Genomic DNA, 25,608 nt, shown 5'->3' on the forward strand with positions numbered 1-25,608 from the left:
AGAACAGAGCTTCTTAAGAATATAGACCTATTAAATCAGAATCTCTACAGTGGTGCCCAGAAATCAGAATCTCTAGAGTGGTATTTTGAACATGATTTGGGGTTCCCTCTTTGGATCCACTGAACTAGACTCTTACCTCGTTTGGCTCTAGGGTCCTAACAAACCCATTTAAGATGTGGGTTAATCAATATGATTATTACGGACTGACTGTATAGACAAAGCTTCGGTCAGGATAAGACCAGCCAAGTGGAATGATAGTTTTATTTTCCTATTTTGCCCTTACTTTGAAAACCACTAACATCTGTCATTGATGCTTTCAGCAGCAGCTCTGGACAATTATATTAAACTGTATGAATCTCAAGTGAGAAGAGTTTAAAGAGCATATTAGTCTAGTATAAGGTTCATAAATCTTGAGCTATTATCAGCAAGTGAGCTAGAGAGTTCAGATTGTGGTTATAGTGGTTGATGAATGGAGTCTATGTAGTTCATCATACCGTGGATTCACAGGGTATCCTTTTCATAGCTCCAAGTTTATAGAACAGAAGTTTATAAAATAATGACTCTATTCATAACTACATGTTTTCCTCTTTTTACTTTAGTAAAAATATAACTAGAATTTAGATAAATTTTGATGATGATAAGAATGGGCACAATCCACAGTACTTACTAATTGATGTGCCACCCAAATACTCCTGAACCACAGAATCTCAGGGATGAAAGAGATCTGGAAGATTAGACCTTGAAATGGTGCTTAACAAGCAGTCACCCAGCCTCCTCTGGGACACCACCTCTAGGCATTGGGACTCATACCTACACCGCACATCTATCCCATCTTTGAATGGCTTTCATAGTTAAAGCACAGAGTACACTGAGAACTTACCACAAAGGTGAGAATTGTGCAGGCAGAGCCAAGTTGGTTTTTCTTTTCCAAGTTATTAAAGGATGTTGAATCACGGTGGGTGGTCAGTGTGCTTTGTTTTTCATACTCATGTGCTTTTGTATACGCGTTCCCTGAATGAAGATACCTTCACGTATGGAAGAGAGGCAGCATGTTTTAGGTTTAAAACAAGCCTAGGCATCTTAAGGGCAACTTTTTTCTCTCTCCCAAGCTGGTCATTTAGCCTCGCTTGTGAAACATATCTTTTGGCTTGTGCTTCATTTACTCCTGCCAGAAAAACAAGATACTATCATCAACCAACCTTTTCTAACAAGACAAATTAACATGTGCAAGGCATGCCAGATTAGCCACTTAGTAATTGAAGAAATGCATTAAATTGGTAGGGTTTTTTAAAAATAGTTTTTGTCTCAAATAGATACGTTCATTATTGAAAGTAAACAGTTTAAAAGGAAGTAAAAATTACTCATAACCCATTATAAATAACCATTGTTTTATATTTCTGAGGCACATCCTTCTATTTATGAGAAAGTCTAGGTAGAGACTGTGATATAGACACACACACACACGTAAATATTTCTTTTTAAGTTTAGTCATTTAGCATTATGTCGACACACCTGTCTCCCTGAAAGGCTTCTTACATCTGGCAGTGAAAAGGTAGTTATGATAATCATTAGTGTCAGGAAGATCTTGATTCCCTTTTTTAAGTCCCAGGCTGTTTAAATTCTGACTCTGAACATAAAAAGTCTGCCGTTTCTTACATCTTTTAAGGAAATAGCAGAGCCTAATAGAAGAGTTGATTTAAAGTACTCTCATGAAGAGGTGGAATATTGATAAGGCAGTTGGCATATTTAGCAATAGTATTCTTTATGCTGTAATTTTTTATTTCTGTTGGGTTATCAGGTGGAAAATGGTTGGTTTCTGATAACTTCCTGAATATCACGAACATAGCCTTTGCTGACCGTGGGCTCTATACATGTTTTATCACGTCTCCGATCCGTGCCTCCTACTCGGTCACCCTGCGTGTTATCTTCACCTCGGGAGACATGAGTGTCTACTACATGGTGGTTTGCCTGATTGCCTTTACAATCACTCTCATCTTGAATGTCACACGGCTGTGCATGATGAGCAGCCATCTTCGTAAAACTGAGAAAGCCATCAATGAATTCTTCCGAACTGAAGGGGCAGAGAAACTTCAGAAGGCCTTTGAGATCGCAAAACGCATCCCCATCATCACCTCAGCCAAGACTCTGGAGCTCGCCAAAGTCACACAGTTTAAAACCATGGAGTTTGCTCGTTATATTGAAGAACTGGCAAGAAGCGTCCCTCTGCCACCTCTTATTCTAAACTGTCGGGCCTTTGTAGAGGAGATGTTTGAGGCTGTGCGAGTGGATGACCCTGATGACATGGGAGAAAGAATTAAAGAGAGACCTGCCTTGAATGCTCAGGATGGCATCTTTGTCATTAACCCAGAGATGGGCCGGAGTAATTCACCAGGAGGAGATTCGGATGATGGTTCCCTGAGTGAACAAGGCCAGGAGATAGCAGTTCAGGTTTCTGTCCACCTTCAGTCAGAGACCAAAAGTATTGATACAGATTCTCAAGACAGCAATCATTTCAGCCCGCCTGATGATACAGGATCTGCTGAATTGAACTCTAACTACAAAGATGGGGCATATGAAAGCTGCCAGCTGTGAGCTACCCCAGTACCTACAAAAATGGCTCTCAGAAAAGGAACCTGTTTCATGCAGGAAATAACATTTTTACCAAAAGATAAGTAGGACTTTCCCCTTGCTCATATTAAGCACATCAGGACATGAATTGTTACCAAAATCTTTCTAAAAATTCAGTGTTTTCCCTATCTGATCTTTCTCAGTCATTTACCGTGAGCTTGATTAAATGACACATGTTGAGATTTAAAGGGGCCTGAGACATCAGCCTAATGGGGAAAGTACCACACCCAGAATTACATGGCTTCTCTTCTGGTCATGGTTCTTCCATTGTTAGGGCTGACACTTATCTTTAGGCCTCAGTTTTCCCACTAACAAGATGAGGGATTTGCACTGGATGATATCTAAAGACTTTTCTGGCCCTCTAACTTCTTACCTGCCACCTTTAAACCAAAAGAATCTTCAGCCCATTTCTGAATAAACGCTTCCCTAGACTTTGAGTCCCTTTTTATGGAAAGGACCAAGCTGAAACTTTGTGATTTGGATTCCCACACCAATGCTATGCATAGAGGTGTGGGTGTTCTTCAGATGTCTTGCTGGTGGAGCATACAGTTGTATATGCTAGGTTGAATGTCTCCAGTGTAGCCCATGTCTGTATCGTTATACAGATACCGGGGAGCTAACTGCTCATTAGTAAGCTACTTTCCATGAGTAAATTGGAACTTGTGGGGGTGTATCATGTCTTTTTAACTTACTGAGGCATCATTTAGCTCATTGAGCTGGCAGTGATTTCCCAACTGTTCTCCAAAAGTGAACAGTTCGTTCCTAAAGAATAACGTCTTCATTGTTTTTAGAATAAGAAACAATGTCAAATCATCTGTGTCTGGTAAATTAATGGATTTTGACATTTCTGTTCATAGAATTTCTCAGGCTTTCCCTGTTTAAAAGTACTGGACTCTATGAGATAGTTCTGTGTTTGGGATCCCATTCCAGGAGAAAACCCACAGCTGAATTCCTCTTCAGACCTCTGTCAACACTCTTGCCCTCCGTGGTCTTTAATATGGTGCTAAAGGTTGCATGCCTTTATCTTGTTCATCTTGTTTATATTTTATTGTTGAGGTTTTTATTTTTGTGTACTTCAGGTGTAGAATTTTGAGCTAGGGCTGCTTTTGCAGCCTTTCCGAGAAGCACTAACCTGAAATAAGATTAGATAATGGTGTGTGGTGTATGTTACTATATTAAATATATAGATACTAATACAGATGGATATATATATACACACATACAGATGATCTAGACATAAAGAGGGAGAAAAATTATGAGGGATGCCACCTGATTCAACTGTGTATAATAAACACTTAGGACAGTATTTCTTGCCTGGCTGAGATCTGATATAATGGAATTGTACATACTCTTCAGAATAATTTCTTCAGCTACAGTAAGCTTGGCGTCATATAATTTTAAGAACTTGGCAGTGGAGCTCCATGTGCTTCACGTTTCTCCATTTGGCTTCTGATTACTGAAGCATTACTTGAACAGAGGTTCCTGAGAGAAATGTTTGGGACAGGTTTTTATCAGGATTTTAATTTCAAATGGAGGAAGGCAGGAAATTCGAAGTGTGACCAGATAGAACTCCTTTCTCCTTTGTGAAGGCTTATCAGAAGTAATACATCTGCTCTCGATAGCATGAATGAATCGATGTGCAGTTTTATCAGATGGCATTACAGATAATGATAATGCTGCCTTTTCTGTCTCTCAGGCTGTTTCCATGGAAACCTCCAGAGCCAAACAAAAGCTACCGGTCATTTAGCCAAAGCTTGTCTTGGCTCATAGACCTGTATTTCTTTAAAGAACACTGTTTTCATACATTTGGCTATGAGAGCAAGGGCTCTTGAACATGCCCTAGATTATAGAACACTTTTTCCCTTCCCAGAATGTTTCTCTTGAAAATGTAAAAAATTTTTAAATCCCTTGTCTGAGGTCTATCCCCTGAATGTCCCTCAGATCTTTAGATAGCACCTTGCAACCTGTCCCAATATAGCAGGTTTGGGGTCATTTTTAGAATGTAGCTTGTCACATTAAAGAGAATGGATTTATCCCACATGTTCTCATAACAGACATGGGCATTTGGGACCTTAATGTAGACATATTTAATGATCAAAGTCCTGAGAAACAGGGCTTTGGAAAAATACAAGAAATATTGGGAAAAAAATAAGTTTGCACAATACTATATAACAAGTATAGGCTACTCCAGTGTATCCTAGATAAATCACTTTAGGAATGTAACGGTGACTTAATTTGGTGGCCAAAGTAACTGGATTACTTTGAATATTCCAGGTTAAGGTGCCACTGATAAGGAATTAAAGTAGGTCAAAATTTAAGTGGAGCTGGCATTACTTTCTAAATCTAGTTGCTCAGAGGAAGAAAACCACACTCACTAACATTTTCTGTAGCTAATCAAATACTCTTCATATATTATTAATACTCATGCTGTCTTTTTGTAAAATCCTTAACCTTTTGAACTTAAACTCCAGTAACAGTCTTTTGACAATAGTGGTAGTGTAATTATCCTTCTGTCTTGCTAGATTTTATGGTTAGTGAAAATGCCTTTACTCAACAAACTGTATTTGAAATAGTTATGTCATCTCATTTACAAATTCTGTCTTGTATTGTGATTTAATGAACCTTACTGTCCTTATGAAATGAAATGGTGGCTTTGTGAAATAAATTTACCAAAAATAGACATGTGAACATTTTTAGAGATTCCTTACCAGCTGAAATCAGACAGACAGGCATCTTTTGAGCTGATACCGCGATTAGTTTATAGGCAGTTTGATAAGCCTGTCCTCAAAGTCGCATCTGTTCCGATAGTTTAGTTCTTGAGTCTGGCCCAGTGAGCGTTTATATTTCCTACCAACTACCTTGATATAAATATCTTGGGAGTCGCTGACCTGGAATGGTTGTGAGGAGGCTCCCGGCTTCTTCACCTCACTTACCACGTATTTTAAAGTCGAAATACCCAGCTTCCCTTTTGTGCTCCAGCAACAGTGAACCCCTTGGCACAGTCCTCTCCACGCCCTGCATGTAGTTTCAACCTAAATCAGAGTTTGTATTCTGTGTCACAGAGCAGCATGGGAGTGTGAATGCTTGTTTTCCAGGGTCCGGCCAGTCATGGGTGCTAGCCTTGCCTCCTCACACCAGCTATGGTAACACAAGTATACCAGATTTCCTGAATCACTATTAAGAGAACACAGTCTTTTGTCCCCTACGCCAGCAATGTTAGAAGTGCTAAGCCTTGGGCTTCCCTGGTGGCGCAGTGGTTGAGAGTCCGCCTGCCAATGCAGGGGACACGGGTTCGTGCCCCGGTCCGGGAAGATCCCACATGCCGCGGAGCGGCTGGACCCGTGAGCCATGGCTGCTGAGCCTGTGCGTCCGGAGCCTGTGCTCCGCAACGGGAGAGGCCACAACAGTGAGAGGCCCGCGTACCACACACACACACACAAAAAAGTGCTAAGCCTTATGCATAAACTCCTAGATTCTCAACACATTTCATAAGAGTAAATGAGTTGTTTAATATGGTTCAGATGATGTTTAAATGGTTACCATGTTAATGAATACTTACATTATAATTTTGTCCTTTTTTAAAAAAAAGTTGTACTTGAATGTAATGTATTAAATGTTCAGTGGAGTGTATTTCATTTGTCTGAAGTCTTCTATAGAGATACATTCTTTTTTTTTTTTTTTTGCGGTAGACAGTCAAAGTCTGTACCTTTTTATCAGGAAGGCGATAGCTTTCCAGAAGCCTCACCTGACTTCCACTATACAGCTTCCAGAACTAGGTTACCTGACTACCTGCAGTAACTGTAAGAAAGCTTGGGAAGATGAAATTGTATATTTTTTCACTGGACATATTGCAGCAAAGTGTTTTATTATTAAGAAAGTGAAGAATGGAAGTTGTAGGCAACTGGTAATGTGCAACAAGGTCAACTTCACTTGAATTACAGGAGCAAAATGTGGTTGTGTGGTGGATATAGTTGCAAACCATGATCCTTGAAGATACTCACATGTATGGATGAAGAACATTGTGTACCATATCAGTAAACAAAGGATGTTGCAGCCATCAAGCCATCAGCCACTACAGCCACCCTGACTGTGCACCCTGAGGGGATTCAGGATGGAGAAAAACAGGATACCGGCCTAGATAGTTAAGGTGTACATCAAAGGAATGGTTTCGATGAGCCCAGGCTCTTACATCTTCCCATACATAGAGAAGTATTAAGTTCATTAACTTGAGATGTCTGGTTTTTCTTTAATTAACTAATCTTTTGCTGTTCTGACTACCTGTTTTTTGTTGCAAAAATTCATGTATATCCTGGCTACTCCCTTACCTCTTCAGAACAGTCCCTCAGAACTATTTGAGAGGCCACTTCCCAGGCTTAAGTCCTCAGTATGTCTGCCAAATAAAACATAATTCTCAACTTTTAGGTTGTGCATTTTTTTCAGTCCACACATGCATGAACAAAGCAAGAATCAGAAGCATTAAATCTTAGGTTAAATCTTCAAGCCATCACTTATGTAGTCTCCCATACACGTGGCTCAAACAGCAGACAGACAAGTTATGGGATTCTGCTGGGGCATAATTGGCTTATCTTAACCTATTTATTCATTATCAGATACGTAGTGGCCACCTGCTATGAGCAAGCAATAACAAAGTTCCTAGGGGACAACAAGGTTGGCCTATTGGAGAAAGAGAAGAAATAAGCCTGTGTGGCTGTGAGGGGAGAATGTCAGAGAAGCAGGCAGGGGCCGAGAATAAGGTTAAAAGATTTCAAAGCTCTTTTTGGCTGTCCCCAGCAATGTGTTTCTTAGAAGAAATGCTAGCAGTGCCTAATTTGGAAGAGGAGATTTACCAATTTAGGGAGGGAAGTTTTATCATTCAGTAGTACTATTCGTTTTGTCCTGAAATCATCTGCAGCTAAAAAAAACAAAACACAACTCGATTGTCCTAATTTTCTTTAAGGAATCAAACTCCTTCAGAGCCCCTTAAATTCCAATCATGTCCTCGAGTTTTCATGTTTTCACTGGAACCTATTGATTAGGAAATATATATGTAAATATACATATGTTGCTCCATCTGCCTGGATGATCGAGGCTGCTGCCAGCGTGCTGCTTCTTCCTGACAGTTGGAAACACTCTGCTTTGTCTCCTGCTTAGCCGTGTGAGAAGGAGGACTCAAGTGTCCTAAGTGATGATAAATCAGCCTTCAAGGGGGCCTTCTTACAATAGAAGAGCCACCCCCTGGGAAAGAGTTTGTCCCTAAGCAGAAGGGAAGTTTATCAGGAGGAACTCCCACTGAGGGGTAGTTTTGCCATGTGAATTTCATTGCTCTTTCAGAAACTACAGGCAGTTGGACCATGCCTGAGTCTACTCTGCTCAAGTCCCTTGACCCTTTGAACACCTAAGGCTATGCCTATTCAATTTTTCAACAGATGTTTGTCACACATAAACTAGGGACATTATCATGAGTAAAATCAGAGGTGGTCCCTGCTCTTTGGGAACTGACAGCCTATGGGAAGACAGATCCTATTCAAAAAGTCACACGCAGGGTAGATAATTAAAAACAGAAATGTGCTAGAAAATGATTCTCTGAGAGCTTGGAACAAAGGAATCCGATCTCATCAGAGGTCAGAGAAGAATCCCCTGAAGAAGTGTCACTAGCAGCTGCAGGCATTGCTTGAGGGCTTATTATGTTTCTGTCCTCAGCCAGAGGCAGAAACGTAATCGAATGCTGCTTAGAAGGAATTTATAGACCTGTTTAAAAAGTAAGATGTTCCTACAAATAAACCATCTGAAAGAGACAGTGTGGCATCAAGCGCTAAATGGATTAGCACTAGATAATAAAAGCTTAAGGAGTTAAAGACGAAAAGTGAGTGGTAGCAGAGGGTGGGCAATACCTTGTGGATGGGGTGAGATTTGAGCCAGGCCAGGACGATGAATAAGCCTTGGACAGTGAAGGAAAGGTGTTAATCTGGTCATGGAACTCAGAAATCTTCAATGGTGCCCTGCTGTCTTAGCAGTAAAAAAAAAAAAAAAAAAAAAAAATCCAATTTCTTGACCCTCCATGACCTGCTCCCAGCCTATCTTCCCAAGTTTACCTTTTAAAGACCCCTGCACTCTCTTGGAAATACAGTAACATTCTACCTTTTATATTATAGTTACTCCTTCCTTACAAGTTTATGAGCAACTTGAGAGATGGCATCATGTACTAGTCACCTGTATTTGTAGCCCCTTATTCCTTAGGGTAACACATTTTGTATAGAAGAGACAGTAAATGTTTGTTTAATGGGATGGGAGGGGGGACTAAACTGTTGTGCTGTAGTATAGGACCACATTGGTTAATGTGGGACTTGGGGGTGAGGGCTCAGGAGGTGTGGCTGCCCCTTTTCCAACAGCACTCTCTTCCTTGGAGACATCACTGACTTTTAAATGTAAAACTTTTAAAAAGTTTTAAATACCATCTTCACACTGGTGACTCCAAATTGATATTTCCAGCTCTAAATGCTCTCTTCCAGACCTGTGGATCTAACACCTCCCTACTTGCCATCACCAATTGGCCAGGCACCTCTAAAAGGCATCTCAAAATTAATACATCTGAAACAGAATTTTTGATTCCCTAACCTGATAACAAAAGCATACATCAGTTTCTACCTCCACCATCTTCTCTCAGTAAATGGCACCACCATCTAGTCATTTGCTCAAGACAAAAATCAGTTTCATCCTGGACTCAATTTACCTTACTCTCAGTGTCCAATAGATCAGCAAGTTCTCTTGTTTTGCTTCAAAAACCATATATGTAATCCACCCACTACTCTCTTCCTCCATTGATGTCATCCTGTTTCAAGACACCATCATCTCTTGCTTGTACTATTTGATGTTCCCCACTATTGTCCCCAGGTGATCCATTCTCAGCAGTGCAACCAGAGTGAACTTTCAAAAGCATGTCATCTCCTGCTAATGTTCTATAGTGTCTCCTGTCACTAGAAGAAAATTCTAGAAGAAAATCCATACTCCCCACCATAGCCTATAAGACTCCCTATGAGCTGCTCCTTCCTGTGTCCATGCTCATCACCTACCACCCACCTCACTATACCTCCCAGCCACCCTGACCTCCTTGCTGTTCCTCAAACACACCAAGCTTGCTCCCACCTCAAAACCTTTGGTCTTTTTCTTCCCTCTGCCTAGAATATCTTCCCCCAGATGTTCCCTTCACTGGTTTCTTCTTGGCATTCAGATCTCAGCTAAGCTGTCACCATTTCAGAGAGGCCTCCCTGACCATACAACAGTAGGTGCCCCCAGGGTTGGAGTTAGAGTCAGGGCTAAATAACTGTAATAATAACTGTTAATTTTACCATAGTACTTGTCACTATTTGTCTTAGTCCACTGGGGCTACTGTAACAGAATACCATCGACTGGGTGGATTAAAAAATGGAAATTTCAAAAAAAAAAAAAACGGAAATTTCTCTCTCACAGTTCAAGAGGCTGGGAAGTCCAAGATCAAGGTGCCAGCAGATTTGGTGTATGGTGAGAACCAGCGTCCTGGCTTGCAGATGGCTGTCTTCTTGTTGTGTCCTCACGTGGTGGAAAAGGGTGAGAGAGCTCTCCAGGGTCTCTTTTATAAGGGCACTAATCTCATTCATGAGGGCCCACCCCCATGACCTAATCACCTCCCAAAGACCCCCACCCCCTAATACTGTAACACTGGGGATTAGATTTCAGCATATGAATTTGGGGGAACACAAATTCACTCTATCACTCTATTAGATATTGGTTATTTATTATTTATTTACTTGTTTATTATATTATTTCCCCCACCTACAATATCAGCTACATGAAAATAGGGACATTACTTTATTTCCTATTATATTATCAGCAACTAAACAGAGCTTGGCACCTCTAAATTGACAAATCACTAAATATTTGTTGCATCACTGATATAGATGGATGGGTGAATACTGGTTAATTGTGTAAACTTAAATAATTTAGAATCTTTGCCGCAATTTACCTCCTTCCTTGATGTAGATGGAAGGTAATATACTACTTATGTTTTCTGGAACACAAAGGACGTGGTTAAGATAAATGAGAAGGCTGAAGGCTTTACCACTTATTATGAGAAAAATATTGGAGTGTATGGGCAAGGAGCCATTTGAAAGTGGTGATGACAGGCTAATGGAGAAGAAATTCATTTGTTTTATTACCCGTGAACCTCCTGGATACTGAGTAAGATGGAGGAAAATGAAATGTACCTGTGTGTAATATAAAAATTCATAAATACAGCTTTTGTTAATTCAAAGTAGAGTAATGCTTTGTTTTTCTGGCATCAATAGGTATTCTGCTAAGTGTTTTGTTTTTTCAGATAGTTAATGTTCCCGTTGTAAGAAGATTTTTTTCAGTTTGACTGTTTTAATGGAAATAGTTTTCAAATGAGTTTCAGTGCCACTTTCTCTGGCAGCACACTGAGCAGAGCCTTTTGTCAATAACTTGGAATATCATTACAAGCTTACATTACATACTTGGGTATAAAATAGTGATAAACTCTGAAATCACAGATGTGTAGACCTTTTATACTTCCTGCGATCTTTTATGTATATTGCATAGGTTTTTTTTTTTCTCTCTTCTTTCATTTATTTAATCAACAAGTAAGACACACAGTACCTGCAGGCTGGCCACTAAGAACTCTGCCCAGAGTGATAAACAAGAGAAATGTGATTCCTGCCCTCTTGGAGCCCACAATCTGCTGGGAAAGATTACAGTGACCAAGGAAGTACAAGTGCGACAAGAATCTCAAAGGCCTACCCTGGGGCTTGGGAAGCACCTCCCCAAGGAAATGGCCTTTAAGCTGATTCCTACAAATTGCTCAGGGGAAGAATGTTCCAGGCAGATGGAAAAGCATGTTCAGAGGGTGTGAATGGTGAGACAAAGGTGCATTTGAGCAGAAAAAGTAAGACCAGCAAGTCTCCTGATGATGCTGTAGTGTCAGGGAACCAGATTGCAGACCCCTCCTCCCATAAGCCCAGGCTAGGAATCTGAGACTTCATTCTAAAAACAAATTAAATGCTTCTTTTAAAGAGGGGAGTAACATGATCAGCATTACCCTTCAAAATATGTGTTAGAAGAAAATAACCACTAAACCTATGCTTTCACACATATTTTTGGTTTAAATGAAGTTAAGATAAGTGATGCCACAGTTATCAACCTTCCACAAAGTATGGAATTGACAGGTGATGCTCAGGGCCATAGGGACAGTGCAAAAATCGAGAAGAGGATGTTCAAGTTTGGGAAAGTGTGGGTTTCAGAAAGGAGCCTCATTATTGGAGGCCTCTTACAATACGGTATATATAAGAGCCTGACTTAATTCGGTTCAACATTATCTGAAATACCCGCCATATACCCAAGAGCTAAAGGAAAAGTTTAAGTGGATGAACATGCACTGGGAGCAGATGCCTGAGTTCCAGGCCTGCCTTGGCCACTACCAGGATGGACCCTGGCCTTCAGCAAGTCTCTTCCCCCATGGACCTTAGCTTCCTCTCCTGCAGAATAAGATGATGCCTGTGCAAGCCACTCCGCCTGGAAGACTGAGATGCACATAGCTTAGCAGGCAGGAAGCTCAAAGGGGGGCTCCATCACCTACTCACCAAGTGACCTTGGACAGATTACTTAACTTCTTTGAATATCGGTTTACCTATTTGTGAATGCCCTACCTCACAGATGATTGTGAGAGCTAAAACGCCTGGCACAGACAACGCAGTCAGGAAATATTAGGATCACTCTGTAACTTTACAGCTTAATATCTGCAGGCTCACATGTTAGCCCACTAAAGCAGGAAAAAGAATTTGGAAATGAATGTTTCCTTCAGGAAAAAAGTGGCCCCTTATGAATTAAGAACTCATTCCACATATTTCATTTTTCTGTATCCTTTTGAGACTTAGCAACATTTTGGGAAACATCTTCCACCATCCATCTGTCCAACATTTGTGCTCTGGAATATCTTTCCTCTAACAGCTTGGCCAGACTCTGTTTTGAATGTGTCCAGTGACACTTTCTCTAGCCTATCTATTCTGAGCATGTTATTAACCTGAGCTTGCATGTATCAGTATAAATTCTGCTAAGAGCCAACATTTCCTTACTTTCTGAGCATCCATGCGGAAATAAGCTTGCATGGTTTCTTTGTGGCCTCTTTGTAGACCCCAAGGGTATTAATAGCAAGTCATACACCCTCCATTTTTCTTCTTATTTTTAAACAACTGGGTTTTAAATAAGTTTAATATATGCACATTGTTTAAAAATATGAACTGTATAGAAAGGTTTTAGGTTCAAAAATCTTTTCTTTGCTTCCCGCCCCCTGATCCTTAGTTATACTCCCCATATATGAACAGTATTTTATACATTCTTCCAGAAATCTTTTCCCTCCCTTCCTCTCTTTCTATATGTATTCTACGTAATTATCTTTATCTTACGCAAATAAGACAATAACATCCCACCTTCCTTTCTCTATGTATTTTATATCATTGTACTTATTTTACACAAATGGGACTGTACTGTTCAGACCTTATGTCTTAGACATTTTTCCGTAGGAACACCTATAGATCTGCCTCATTCTTTTGAGTGGCTTTCTGGCATCCTATTAATGGAATGTACCCTTTAACCAACCCCTGTTGTTGGACATTTTAGATGTTTCCAATCTTTTTCTCTCACAAACAGTTTCCTAAAAAATATCTCTGGACATACTTCTTTGCACACTTGATAAACTTGATCTGTAAGATAAGTTCTTATAAGTTTTAAAACCCAGAAGAGCATCCTCCTGTGTGTTCGCCAAGCCATCAGCCTGTCTCTGCTAACGTCAGACCTCCAAAAAGAGCTCCTTCCAAGGCTGGTGGCTGCCTTATTGGACAACACAGGTACAATCAATACTTTGAAAGATGTTATCAATCTATACTGTGAAGACAGGTGATAATGTAGCAGAGTGCCTAACAAATATCCGAACATCTGACATACTGTAGTTACCTGTAAATGGTGGCTCTTAGTCATCTTGCCTTTATGCTTGTGAACAACCGGTGAGGAATTTATCTCCAAGGCCCGAAGCTAAACATAACTAGAGTCAATGGGTTGGTATAATATTAGCAAATTTAGGTGGCACTATTTTTATGAAACAGCCATTTACTGAAGATGAATGTCCAATGGAACAGGAAAGTCCTTCTTAGGTAGTAAAGGAAAACCTATGAGGCATTATGCTTCAGTTTTAGAAATTTTCTCTGGCTGGATCTCCAAGAAGCCTTGACATTTTCAACAATAAAACTCAATTCATAGCTGGTAGGTATTAATCTTAGCATTTTGGGAAAAAGAATTGCCAATTTAAACAAAGTAGTGTTGATTTTGATCTTGAGAACATGAGAACATGATCAGGCATTTGGGTTCCATTCATTCATTCCTTCATTCAACAAATGTTTATTGAGCACCTGCTAGGTACAAGGCAGGGTTCTAGGTTACAGGGGATGCAATGTAAACCAAACAGATATGAGCCCAGCAATTAAATAGCCATGTGACCTTGGACAATCCTCTTGCCCTTCTTGGACTTTATCTTCCACATCTTTAAAAGAAGCTGGCTGAACTACATTGTCTCCAAGGATCCTCCCAGATGTATCATTCTGTGCCTCTCCTTAATGCATTCTTAATGGTGATCTCAATGCAGTGCTGCACTAATTGCATAGCACATGAGGACACCACATAATCCTTCACAGGAGTACTGCCAAGTTTTGACCAATGGGTACTGTATTAGTTTCCTCAAGCTGCCATGACAAATTACCACAAATGTGGTGCTTAAGACAACAGGAATTTATTCGCTCACAGTTCTGGAAACTCAAGTCTGAAATCAAGGTCATCAGGGCCATGCTGTCTCTGAAGGATCTATGGAAGAATCCTTCCTTGCTTCTTCCCAGCTTCTGGTGTTGCCAGCAATCCTCAGTGTTCCTGGGCTTGTAGCTGCATCACTGCAATCTCTGCCTCAGTCATCACATGGCCTTCTCCCTGAGGGTTTGTGTCTCTGTTTTCTCTTCTTATAAGGACAACAGTCAGTGGAGTAGGGCTCAGCCTAATCTAGCATGAACTCAACTAGTTACACCTTCAAAGACTATTTCCAAATAAACTCACGTTCCTAAGGTTCCAAGTAGACATACACTTTGGTGGGGGGGACACTGTTCAACCCAGTACAGATACTATTTCCTTTTGCTTCTACCAAGGGTATGGACTGTTACAGCAGTGTCCACCAGCAGACACTGAGCTGGGGAGGTCACCCAGCCTAGTGCAGAGGGGTGCTCTATGAGGAAGAGGTAGGCAGTATATCTGAGCATCAAGGCTGGCACAAAGAACGGAAACGTGTTTAATGGAACCTGTGAGACTGTGCCTTGCAGACAGGTACAACAGGACGAGCAAAGCCAGCTTGTGCGCCCAGGACGTTCCAGGCAGTAAACAGCAACATCGTGTTGGGCATGACAGTGTAAAGGGAACGATAACTGAAAGCTTTCCTCCCAGTTATACCTGGGAGACTTTATAACAGCGCTGTAGGCATGATTACTTCCAATTAATTGTTGGTTTCTTTGGTACTGTTTTGAGTCATTTCTTCCCTTCTAGTTGAGCACCCAAAATGCAGGGATTTTAAAGGGTGGCCCACATGCAGGAAGGTCAACAGCTGGGCCTTGCAGAGCAGGGGTCAAGGGCTCTAGCTCTGGAGGCAATTCCAGGATGGAACCTCTGCTCTTCCCTCTTACTGGCTGTGTGTCTTTGGGAACATTAGTTCGTTTCTCAGAGCTCAGACTCCTTGGCTGTAAATTGGGGATAATAATAGAAACGTCTCATAGGATTGTGGTGAGGAGAAAATGTTATGTTGTGAGGAGAATAATTCATGTGCAACATTAAACAGTGCCAGGAGCATAAAAATGTGCTTAATGTATGTTGTTGCTATTAAAATATCTACTAATCTTTCCCTGAGCTGGAGGAGCTTTCCCAACAAAGATAGAAACATGTTGTTACTTCTCTCATATTAAAAAAAAAAAAGACCTTTCTAGACTGTATCTTCCTCCAACACCTTCCCTTTACAGCAAAATTTCATAAAGGAATTGTTGGTCCTGTGTCTCCAGTTCCTCTCCTCCCATTCCACAAACAGGCCTCTGCCCTTCTCCCAACCCCTCCACTGACACTGTTCTCAGTCAGTGTGGTCCCCCGTGACCTCAGTGCTCCTAAACCCGGAGGTCATTCTCAATCCTCACATTACTTGCCTGGTCAGCCGTTTGTGACAGTTGAGCAGCACCTTTCTCTTGAAACACTTTACCACTTGGGTTCTTGGGATACCACTGGCTCTTGGTTCTCTTCCTACTTCCTTCTGACACTAGAGCGCCCCTAGGGCTCCTCTGAACTTCTCTTTTCCATCTACGCTCCCTCCCTAAGTAATCTCAGCCAGCCTTTGTACCTTAAACACCATCACCGACAGCTCACACACTTAGATGTCCAGCCCGGACATCTCCCCTGAACCGAGTCCGCATCTCCATTTGAATCTCACATAGACATTTCCAAGTCAGCATGTTCAAAATCAGATTCCTGATCCCCCTCCATGGGGAAACCTCTTCCTCACTTCGTCTGCCCCACCTTAGCAAATGGAAACCGTGTCCTTCCAGCAAATGGAAACCACGTCCTTCCAGTTGCTCAGGGTAAAAACCTGAGAGTCATCCTGACTTTTCACTTTCTCTTACACCCTGTCTCAAATCTATGAGAAAGTCTTGATAGTTCTACCTTCAGAATAGATCCAGAATCTGGATCTATTTCCTCCACTGCTGCTGCTCTGGTCTAAGCCCCTTTCATTCCTCGCCTGTATTACAGCAGTACCCTCCCAACTCAGCCGTATTACATCAGTAGCCTCCCAGCTTAGCTTCCTGCGTCTTCCCTTGACCCCCTGCAGCCTATTCTCGACCCAGAAGCCAGAGGGTCCTCACTCTTGGCTGCACATTAGAATCACCTGGAAAAGTTTCAGAAATGTCAATGCCCAGCCCATATCACTCTAATCAAATTAGAACCTCTGGGGGCAGGACCAGAGGGCACAAGTGTGGTTTTGTTCTTTTATGTCAGATCATGTCACTCCTCTGCCCCAAAACTTCTAATGGCTTCTCATCTCAGAGTAAAAGAGTTCCTGAGATGGCCCAGGAGGACTCGCATCAGTGGTTCTCACACTGCGACAGCATCTGACTCAGCCAGAAGGCTTGTTCAAACACAGCCCGCTGGAACCCATGCCCAGAGTTTCTGACTCAGTAGGTCTGGGGCGGGGCCCTATGATTTGCATTTCTCGCAAGTTCCCAGGTGACGCTGATACTGCTGGGCGGGGGAGGAGGGATGGGGAGGGGCCACACTTGGAGGCCCAGTACCTTGTGGGATCTGGTCCCACACCTCTCAGACAGCATCTCCTGCTGCTCTTCCCCCACTCAGTCTGTTCCAGCCAAACTGGCCACCTTGTTATTCCTAAAACGGCCAGGTGCTTTCTCACTTCAAGGCCTTTAATCCTTGATGTTGCATGTACCTGGATTCCCTCCCTCATCTCTCTCAGGTCCCTCTTAGATGTCACCATGTCAGTGAGGCTTTGTACCTTATTGAAAAGGGCTATCCTCCTCCCCCTCCCTAACCCTCCTCCCTGCTTTATTTTTCATATAGTTCTTCTGAACATCCAACATACATTTACACATATATGCACATATATTTTCTGTCTCCCACCCCCAACTCACACAAGAAAGCTTAAACCTTATGAGGGAGAGGACTTTGTTTTGTTCACTGATATGTCCAGGGTGTCTAGAACCGTGGCTGACACGCAGTAGGTCTCAATACATCTAAACGGAAAAAAAGGCAGAAAACCCGACCAGACAGGAGTGCCTTAGTTCTGTTGATAGCCACGAGGGGCCGCTGTGGCGCCGCAGAAGGGACAGGAAGGCTCGCTGCTGCTCTGCCTCCCACAGCCAAGGGCTTAACACAGACCCTGGGAGGGAAATACCTGGGTGGCCAAGCAGGCCAGCTGGGACGTGGAAACATGTTTGTTATTGCCTCCTAAAGCCTCATGCCCAACACCAAGACAAGCTGCTCCCGGAGATCCGCCGCAGCCCATATCCAGTAAGCTTTTGGAAGGCGGCATATCAGGGTGAAAGCATTTGAACAAGTCCCCAGTGGGGTTTGATGGATACCAGGTCCTGGGGAAAGGCTGAGGGGAAGGAGTGAACCTGGCCTGGTCCAGGTAGACACAGCCGAGAGGCAGAATTACACAGAGTGGGGTAGTCACTCCAAGTTTAAATCCAGAAGCCAAATTCTCAGAGGGGAGAGGTGAGCCTAGCTTGAATGTATCCCTCCCTGGATCTGGGATGTTCCAGGGCTCACTCTTTCCTCCTTCCTCATTAATATAGCCATCTATCTATCCAGACGTACATGCATGCATATACCTGAAGGCTCTAAGAGAATTCGTTTGCATGCTCCGTGACATAGCATATAAAAGCTCTGGGCTTAGGAGTTAAAAACAAAAGCTTTAGTTTCACCTCCAGCTGTGTGACTCAAGTCTTACCTTATCTGTGTTCCCTACCTCGTGGATTTGTTGTGCTGAAATATTAGTTGAAATATTGTGAAAGCTCCCTGCGAACCATCTAAACATCAAAATGTTTGTGTTTTTTTTGCGTGTGGGTGGGGCTGCTTTCACACATGGCACTTGAATCCAGCAGGGATTTATCAGAAGACCCCACCCAGCGTAGAATCCAAGTGAACCACAGATTTATTTGTGTGTTGGTTTGCATACAATTTAAGGACAATATTAATAATAATAATAGCTAAAAATTATGTAGCATTTGCCTCAGGCCAGTAAACCCATTACACACTTCATCTCATTTAATCCTTACAACAAATCTAAGAGGTATGAACTATCCTAATCTTCCAGTATATAGATGAGGAAACTAAGGCTCAGAGAGGTTAAGTAACTTGCCCTAAATGACAGGCTTGTAAATGAGATTTGGGCTCAGGCAGTCTGCCCCCTCCCCCTCCTACACCAGAGCCTGTTCAGTGACCTGAAGGGACAGTGAAATCATCCTGGTGGACCAGCCTTGGACCTTAGACCTGGTGTGCATCCCAGCTTTGCTACTTCTCAGCTGTATAAACTTGGGCAAATGATTTATCTGCCCTAAGCTGCTGTTTCTTCCTCTGTAAAATGAAGATAATATTTCCCTTGAAGGGTCGTTGTGAGGATTAAATGGGATAACACGTAAAGCACCCAGCCAGTCCCTGTGAGAGTAGATGTCCATTAAACATTACTCCGCCCCTGACTCCTCATTAAAGATGAAAAAGCAAAGCACTGAGAAGCTAAATGTCTTAGCTGACATTTTCCGGTGTGTTTTCCCAGACTTTGTGGTCAGTCCCTGGGCCATCTCCAGGTAAGGTTTTCTCTTTGCTGCAGTTGGTAGTCAAGGATCTTGACTTTTCTCAGTTCCCTCTTAGCCAAGGTGGGACCCTGGCAGATAGGGCCCATCAGAAGCCTTTGCCCAGCCACCCTTCCCTCTTACTGGCCCTTCTTTTCTGCCCTCTCCCCATAGGTTGAAAAGAAGAATAGGACAAGGAGAAGTTAAAAGCTCCCTTGGTCATCAGGAGAATTAAGGTGAGGAGAAGGGATAACGCGGAGGGGAGAGATTCGTGGTTTGGGTCATGCCCGCACTCCAGTCAAGAGCCTCTTAGCTCTAAGCCACCCACTTAGGCACAGCAAGATTCACTTAGTCACGCCATCTAGAATCGCATTTAGTATTAAAGCTGAAAGACCGCAGAGATTATTTCATTTTCAGCCAAGCTTCATGCTTGGTAGATGAGGCGTCACGGGGTGACTAACTTGCCTGGTGTCCCACATTAGCAGTCTCCCCAGCCACCCAGGGTCCGAGTTCCCTGGCCTCTTTGCCTTTTACCACTTTGACTCCCATGACCTCTCCATTCTCTGTGGATTCATTGCCCTGGGGCTTTGCGTGGTCAAGGCTGCAGTGATAGACTTTACCCCTCTAGTGCCATCTTCTCCCCCAACACTCTTGCTCTGCTGAGCACCACTTAGTCAAAACCTTTTTTGCTGCCTCCTGGCTGCCCAGGACCCCACACTAAGGTAAACTCCTTTGGCAAAATCCCATGTCCTAAAGCTTCCCCTATGCCCATTTCTCTATCACAGCTTACCTCTCTTACATCCCAGCCAACAGTCAAATTCAAAAGGAAATCTGATATGTAATAAGTTCCACCATGTTTACGACTGATAATGAACTCAAATGGTTCTAAGGTTGTTTATTTTTAAAACTGGGCTCCTAGAGGAATGAAATGTTTACCCAAAGAGGTAAGGCCTTTAGGGTAGAATTCTGGGAATTCTGATGCAGAAAATTCTCCCCAGCATGCCTCCAAGTGTCCAGTGGAGACAGCTCCAAGCACTGACCCCATGTGATACTAGCCTTGAATTAGAGGTATGTGTGGTTTCAAGCATTAGCCTGATGATGGTCTGGTCTCTTTTCTGAATCTAAGAAATTCTTGGTCTTCTTACCATAGCAAATCTAAAGTCGTTTATCATCTCCATTTCCTTGCAGTCTTTTAACCTCTCTTTTTCACCCAGTGCCTGCAGTCAGAGAGTGAAGGGAAACGGGGTCTGTCAGGGGACGGTGCCATCTGGTCTTTGACTACTTCTTGTAGCAGCTCTAGAGGCCCCCCTTCCAAAAATCTCAAGCACCAAACCCCAAATGCCTTATTTCCACAGGACTTGACCTCTTTCCCAAAATGCTTCCTAAGATCAATGTAAGTGCTCACTGTAATGGTTAGAATGGTGGTGCTGCCAGCTGTAGTAGATTTCCTCTCCATGTCATCATGATTCATGGTGGTCCTGAGGGATGCGGAGAACACAGTGGCCAGGAGCTGGGATGACCACACATCCCTGTTTCTGCCTGCTATCCTGGCGTAATTATTAATAGGGCCAGAGTATCCTGGGTTGAACAATAAACTCTATTAAGATCATGGGCTTGGGAGTGAGTTTGACCTGAATTCAAAGCCTACCCTTGCCTCTTAGTAGATGAGTGACCTTGGACAAGTTTAGTAAAGTCTATGAACCTCAGTTTCCAAATCTGCAGAAAGAGGATGTTATTAGCCACCACCCCCCACCACCACATCCCCCCACATCCCCCGTTCGTAAGGCCATTTGGCAGGACTGGCTTTGCACAGTGCCGAGCACATGCTAAGAGTGCAACCTGAGTTAGCTCTGATTCTAGAATTATAGAGCATCCATGTACATCCTCCTCATTTGCAGACTCACCGCAGAGAGGATGTAGACTCCAGTGAGGAATATTTTGCACTGGAAAAACTTGCAACCAGACAGACTAGCATTCAAATCCCAGCTGCACTATTTCTAGTTCTGTGACCCTGGGCAATTGAAACAAACTTTTTGAGCCTCACCTTACTCATCTGTGCAATGGGGATAAAAATCTCAGGGTTGTTGAAAGGAGAAAATGAGATAAAGGTATTGGAAAGCACCGTGCCCTGTGTACTAGTAAATGCTGCTGCTTATTATTACATTTGGGGGAAGTGAGGCACAGAGAGGTAGGAAGAACTGCCCACGTACACAACTAGGGTTGTGAGAGAGGGGGCATGTCTGGCTCCGTGCACTTTCCACTCTATCTTATGGTCTCTGAGGACTATATTCTCCCTCTTCCCCAGGTTACAATCATGCCCTAAGCCATCAGCATCATTTCCAATGCTGTATTAATCCTTCACAAGCTCTCCCCTCCCTTATCATGGAGGTTCGAAACAGGAAATGGAAGCCTCATGATGACATGCAGCTGGCCCTGGGATTTCTGAATTAGAGCCAAATTTCATGTTTGTGGAATAGATGTCAGTCTGCTGGCTGTGTGACATTGGGCAAATAACTATACCACGCTGAGCTGCAATTTCCTCCTGTGTAAAAAAAAATGACACCCCTTGCAGGGTAGGCGACAAACTAAAGTCATTCTGACTCCCAAACCTCTGCTTTTAACTTTGATCCTAGCTGAAGTTCAGTGGCTGTCCAGTCCCCTGGCCAATTGGGGAGCAGTTAAGATGATGGCAGGTAGTAAGAAAAAACCTACATTTCAGGTGTATGAGGATGACTTCAAAAATTGAGATTTGGGCTATGGTATGAGATAGAATGCTACCTCATGTGGGTAGATATTTTATTCAAAATCGTCCAAAAGCAGTTGGCCTGTTTTTTGATTTTTGTTTTTAACATCTTTATTGGAGTATAATTGCTTTACAATGCTGTGTTAGTTTCTGCTTTATAACAAAGTGAATCAGCTATACATATACATATATCCCCATATCTCCTCCCTCTTGTGTCTCCCTTCCACCCTCCCTATCCCACCCCTCTAGGTGGTCACAAAGCACCGAGCTGATCTCCCTGTGCTATGCGGCTGCTTCCCACTAGCTATCTATTTTACATTTGGTAGTGTATATGTGTCCATGCCACTCTCTCACTTCGTCACAGCTTACCCTTCTCCCACCCCGTGTCCTCAAGTCCATTCTCTACGTCTGCGTCTTTATTCCTGTCCTGCCCCTAGATTCTTAAGAACCATTTTTTTTTTAGATTCCATATATATGTATTAGCATACGGTATTTGTTTTTCTTTTTCTGACTTACTTCACTCTGTATGACGGACTCTAGGTCCATCCACCTCACTACAAATAACTCAATTCTGTTTTTTACAGCTGAGTAATATTCCATTGTATATGTGTGCCACATCTTCTTTACCCATTCATCTGTCGATGGACACTTAGGTTGCTTCCATAGTCCTGGCTATTGTAAATAGTGCTGCAATGAACATTGTGATACATGACTCTTTGAATTATGGTTTTCTCTAGGTATATGCCCAGTAGTGGGATTGCTGGGTCGTATGGTAGTTCTATTTTTAGTTTTTTAAGGAACCTCCATACTGTTCTCCATAGTGGCTATACCAATGTACATTCCCACCAACAGTGCAAGAGGGTTCCCTTTTCTCCACACCCTCTCCAGCATTTTTTGTTTGTGGATTTTTTGATGAAGGCCATTCTGACTGGTGTGAGGTGATACCTCATTGTAGTTTTGATTTGCATTTCTCTAATGATTAGTGATGTTGAGCATCCTTTCATGTGTTTGTTGGCAATCTGTATATCTTCTTTGGAGAAATGTCTGTTTAGGTCTTCTGCCCATTTTTGGATTGGGTTGTTCGTTTTTTTAATATTGAGCTGCATGAGCTGCTTGTATGTTTTGGAGAGTAATCCTTTGTCAGTTGCTTCATTTGCAAATACTTTCTCCCATTCTGAGGGTTGTCTTTTCGTCTTGTTTATGGTTTCCTTTGCTGTGCAAAAGCTTTTAAGTTTCATTAGGTCCCATTTGTTTATTTTTGTTTTTATTTCCATTTCTCTAGGAGGTGGGTCAAAAAGGATATTGCTGTGATTTATGTCATACAGCATTCTGCCTATGTTTTCCTCTAAGAGTATTATAGTTTCTGGCCTTACATTTAGGTTTTTAAACCATTTTGAGTTTATTTTTGTGTATGGTGTTAGGGAGTGTTCTAATTTCATTCTTTTATATGTAGCTGTCCAGTTTTCCCAGCACCACTTTTTGAAGAGGTTGTCTTTTCTCTATTGTATATTCTTGCCTCCTTTATCAAAACTAAGGTGACCATATGTGTATGGGTTTATCTCTGGGCTTTCTATCCTGTTCCGTTGATCTATATTTCTGTTTTTGTGCCAGTACCATACTGTCTTGATTACTGTAGCTTTGTAGTATAGTCTGAAGTTGAGGAGCCTGATTCCTCCAGCTCTGTTTTTCTTTCTCAAGATTGCTTTGGCTATTCGGGGTCTTTTGTGTTTGCATACGAATTGTGAAATTTTTTGTTCTACTTCTGTGAAAAGTGCCAGTGATAGTTTGATAGGGATTGCATTGCATCTGTAGATTGCTTTGGGTAGTATAGTCATTTTCACAGTGTTGATTCTTCCAATCCAAGAACATGGTATATCACTCCATCCGTTTGTATCATCTTTAATTTCTTTCATCATTGTCTTATAGTTTTCTGCATACAGGTCATTTTGTCCCCTTAGGTAGGTTCATTCCTAGGTATTTTATTCTTTTTGTTGCAATGGTAAATGGGAGTGTTTCCTTGATTTCTCTTTCACATTTTTCATCTTTAGTGTATAGCAATGCAAGAGATTTCTGTGCATTAATTTTGTATCCTGCTACTTTACCAAATTCATTGATTAGATCTAGTAGTTTTCTGGTAGCATCTTTAGGATTCTCTATGTACAGTATCATGTCATCTGCAAACAGTGACAGCTTTACTTCTTCTTTTCTAATTTGGATTCCTTTTATTTCTTTTTCTTCTCTGATTGCTATGGTTAAAAATTCCAAAACTATGTTGAATAATAATGGTGAGAGTGGACAACCTTGTCTTGTTCCTGATCTTAGAGGAAATGCTTTCAGTTTTTCACCATTGAGAGTGATGTTGGCTCTGGGTTTGTCATATATGGCCTTTATTATGTTGAGGTAAGTTCCCTCTATGCCTTCTTTCTGGAGGGTTTTTTTTATCATAAATGGGTGTTGAATTTTGTCGAATGTTATTCTGCATCTATTGAGATGATCATATAGTTTTTCTACTTCAATTTGTTAATATGGTTTATCACATTGATTGATTTGTGTATATTAAAGAATCCTTGCATTCCTGGGATAAACACCACTTGATCATGATGTATGATCCTTTTAATGTGCTGTTGGATTCTGTTTGCTAGTATTTTGTTGAGGATTTTTGCATCTATGTTCATCAATGATATTGGCCTGTGGTTTTCTTTGTGACATCTTTGTCTGGTTTTGGTATCAGGGTGATGGTGGCCTCGTAGAAGGAGTTTGGGAGCGTTCCTCCCTCTGCTATATTTTGGGAGAGTTTGAGAAGGATAGGTGTTACCTCTTCTCTAAATGTTTTGTAGAATTAGGCTCTGAAGCCATGTGGTCCTGGGCTTTTGTTTGTTGGAAGATTTTTAATCACAGTCTCAATTTCAATGCTTGTGATTGATCTGTTTACATTTTCTGTGTCTTCCTGGTTCAGCCTTGGAAGGTTGTGCTTTTCTAAGAATTTGTCCATTTCTTCCAGGTTGTCCATTTTATTGGCATAGAGTTGCTTGTAGTAATCTCTCATGATCTTTTGGATTTCTGCAGTGTCAGTTGTTACTTCTCCTTTTTCATTTCTAATTCTGTTGATTTGAGTCTTCTCCCTTTTTTTCTTGATGAGTCTGGCTAATGGTTTATCAATTTTGTTTATCTTCTCAAAGAACCACCTTTTAGTTTTATTGATCTTTGCTATTGTTTCCTTCATTTATTTTTCATTTATTTCTCATCTGATCTTTATGATTTCTTTCCTTCTGCTAACTTTGGGGGTTTTGTGTTCTTCTTTCTCTAATTGCTTTAGGTGTAAGGTTAGGTTGTTTATTTTTTAAGATGTTTCTTATTTCTTGAGGTAGGATTTTATTTCTATAAACTTCCCTCTTAGAACTGCTTTTGCTGCATCCCATAAGTTTTGGGTTGTTGTGTTTTCATTGTCATTTGCTTCTAGGTATTTTCTGATTTCCTCTTGATTTCTTCAGTGATCTCTTGGTTATTTAGTAGTGTATTGTTTAGCCTCCATGTGTTTGTATTTTTTACAGATTTTTCCTGTAATTGATATCTAGTCTTATAGCATTGTGGTTGGAAAAGATACTTGATACGATTTCAATTTTCTTAAATTTACTAAGGCTAGATTTGTGACCCAAGATATGATCTATCCTGGAGAATGTTTCATGAGCACTTGAAAAGAAAGTGTATTCTGTTGGTTTGGGGATGGAATGTCCTATAAATATCAATCAAGTCCATCTTGTTTAATGTATCATTTAAAGCTTGTGTTTCCTTATTTATTTTCATTTTGGATGATCTGTC

The 25,608-nt window shown here is 41.6% G+C and overlaps 1 protein-coding gene across 3 annotated transcripts in view; it reads left to right on the forward strand.

Moving 5' to 3' along the window:
* LOC109548204 (microfibril-associated glycoprotein 3) overlaps window positions 1-25,608 on the forward strand; it is a 124,641-nt gene that overhangs the window by 11,520 nt on the left and 87,513 nt on the right. For 2 of the 3 annotated variants that reach the window (XR_012330928.1, XR_002174249.3), the window contains exons 2-3: window positions 10,096-10,212; window positions 19,221-19,282. Coding sequence is in view for 1 of the 3 variants with exons in the window: in XM_019924779.3 (XP_019780338.1) it covers window positions 1,799-2,592 (794 nt within the window). In the remaining 2 variants the exon portion in view is untranslated. Of the gene's footprint in view, window positions 1-1,798; window positions 7,050-10,095; window positions 10,213-19,220; window positions 19,283-25,608 lie in introns of those variants that run through there. The other variant, XM_019924779.3, reaches the window with a different exon arrangement.

Source organism: Tursiops truncatus, chromosome 3 (genome assembly GCF_011762595.2).
Source record: "Tursiops truncatus isolate mTurTru1 chromosome 3, mTurTru1.mat.Y, whole genome shotgun sequence".
Taxonomy (NCBI): Eukaryota; Metazoa; Chordata; class Mammalia; order Artiodactyla; family Delphinidae; genus Tursiops; species Tursiops truncatus.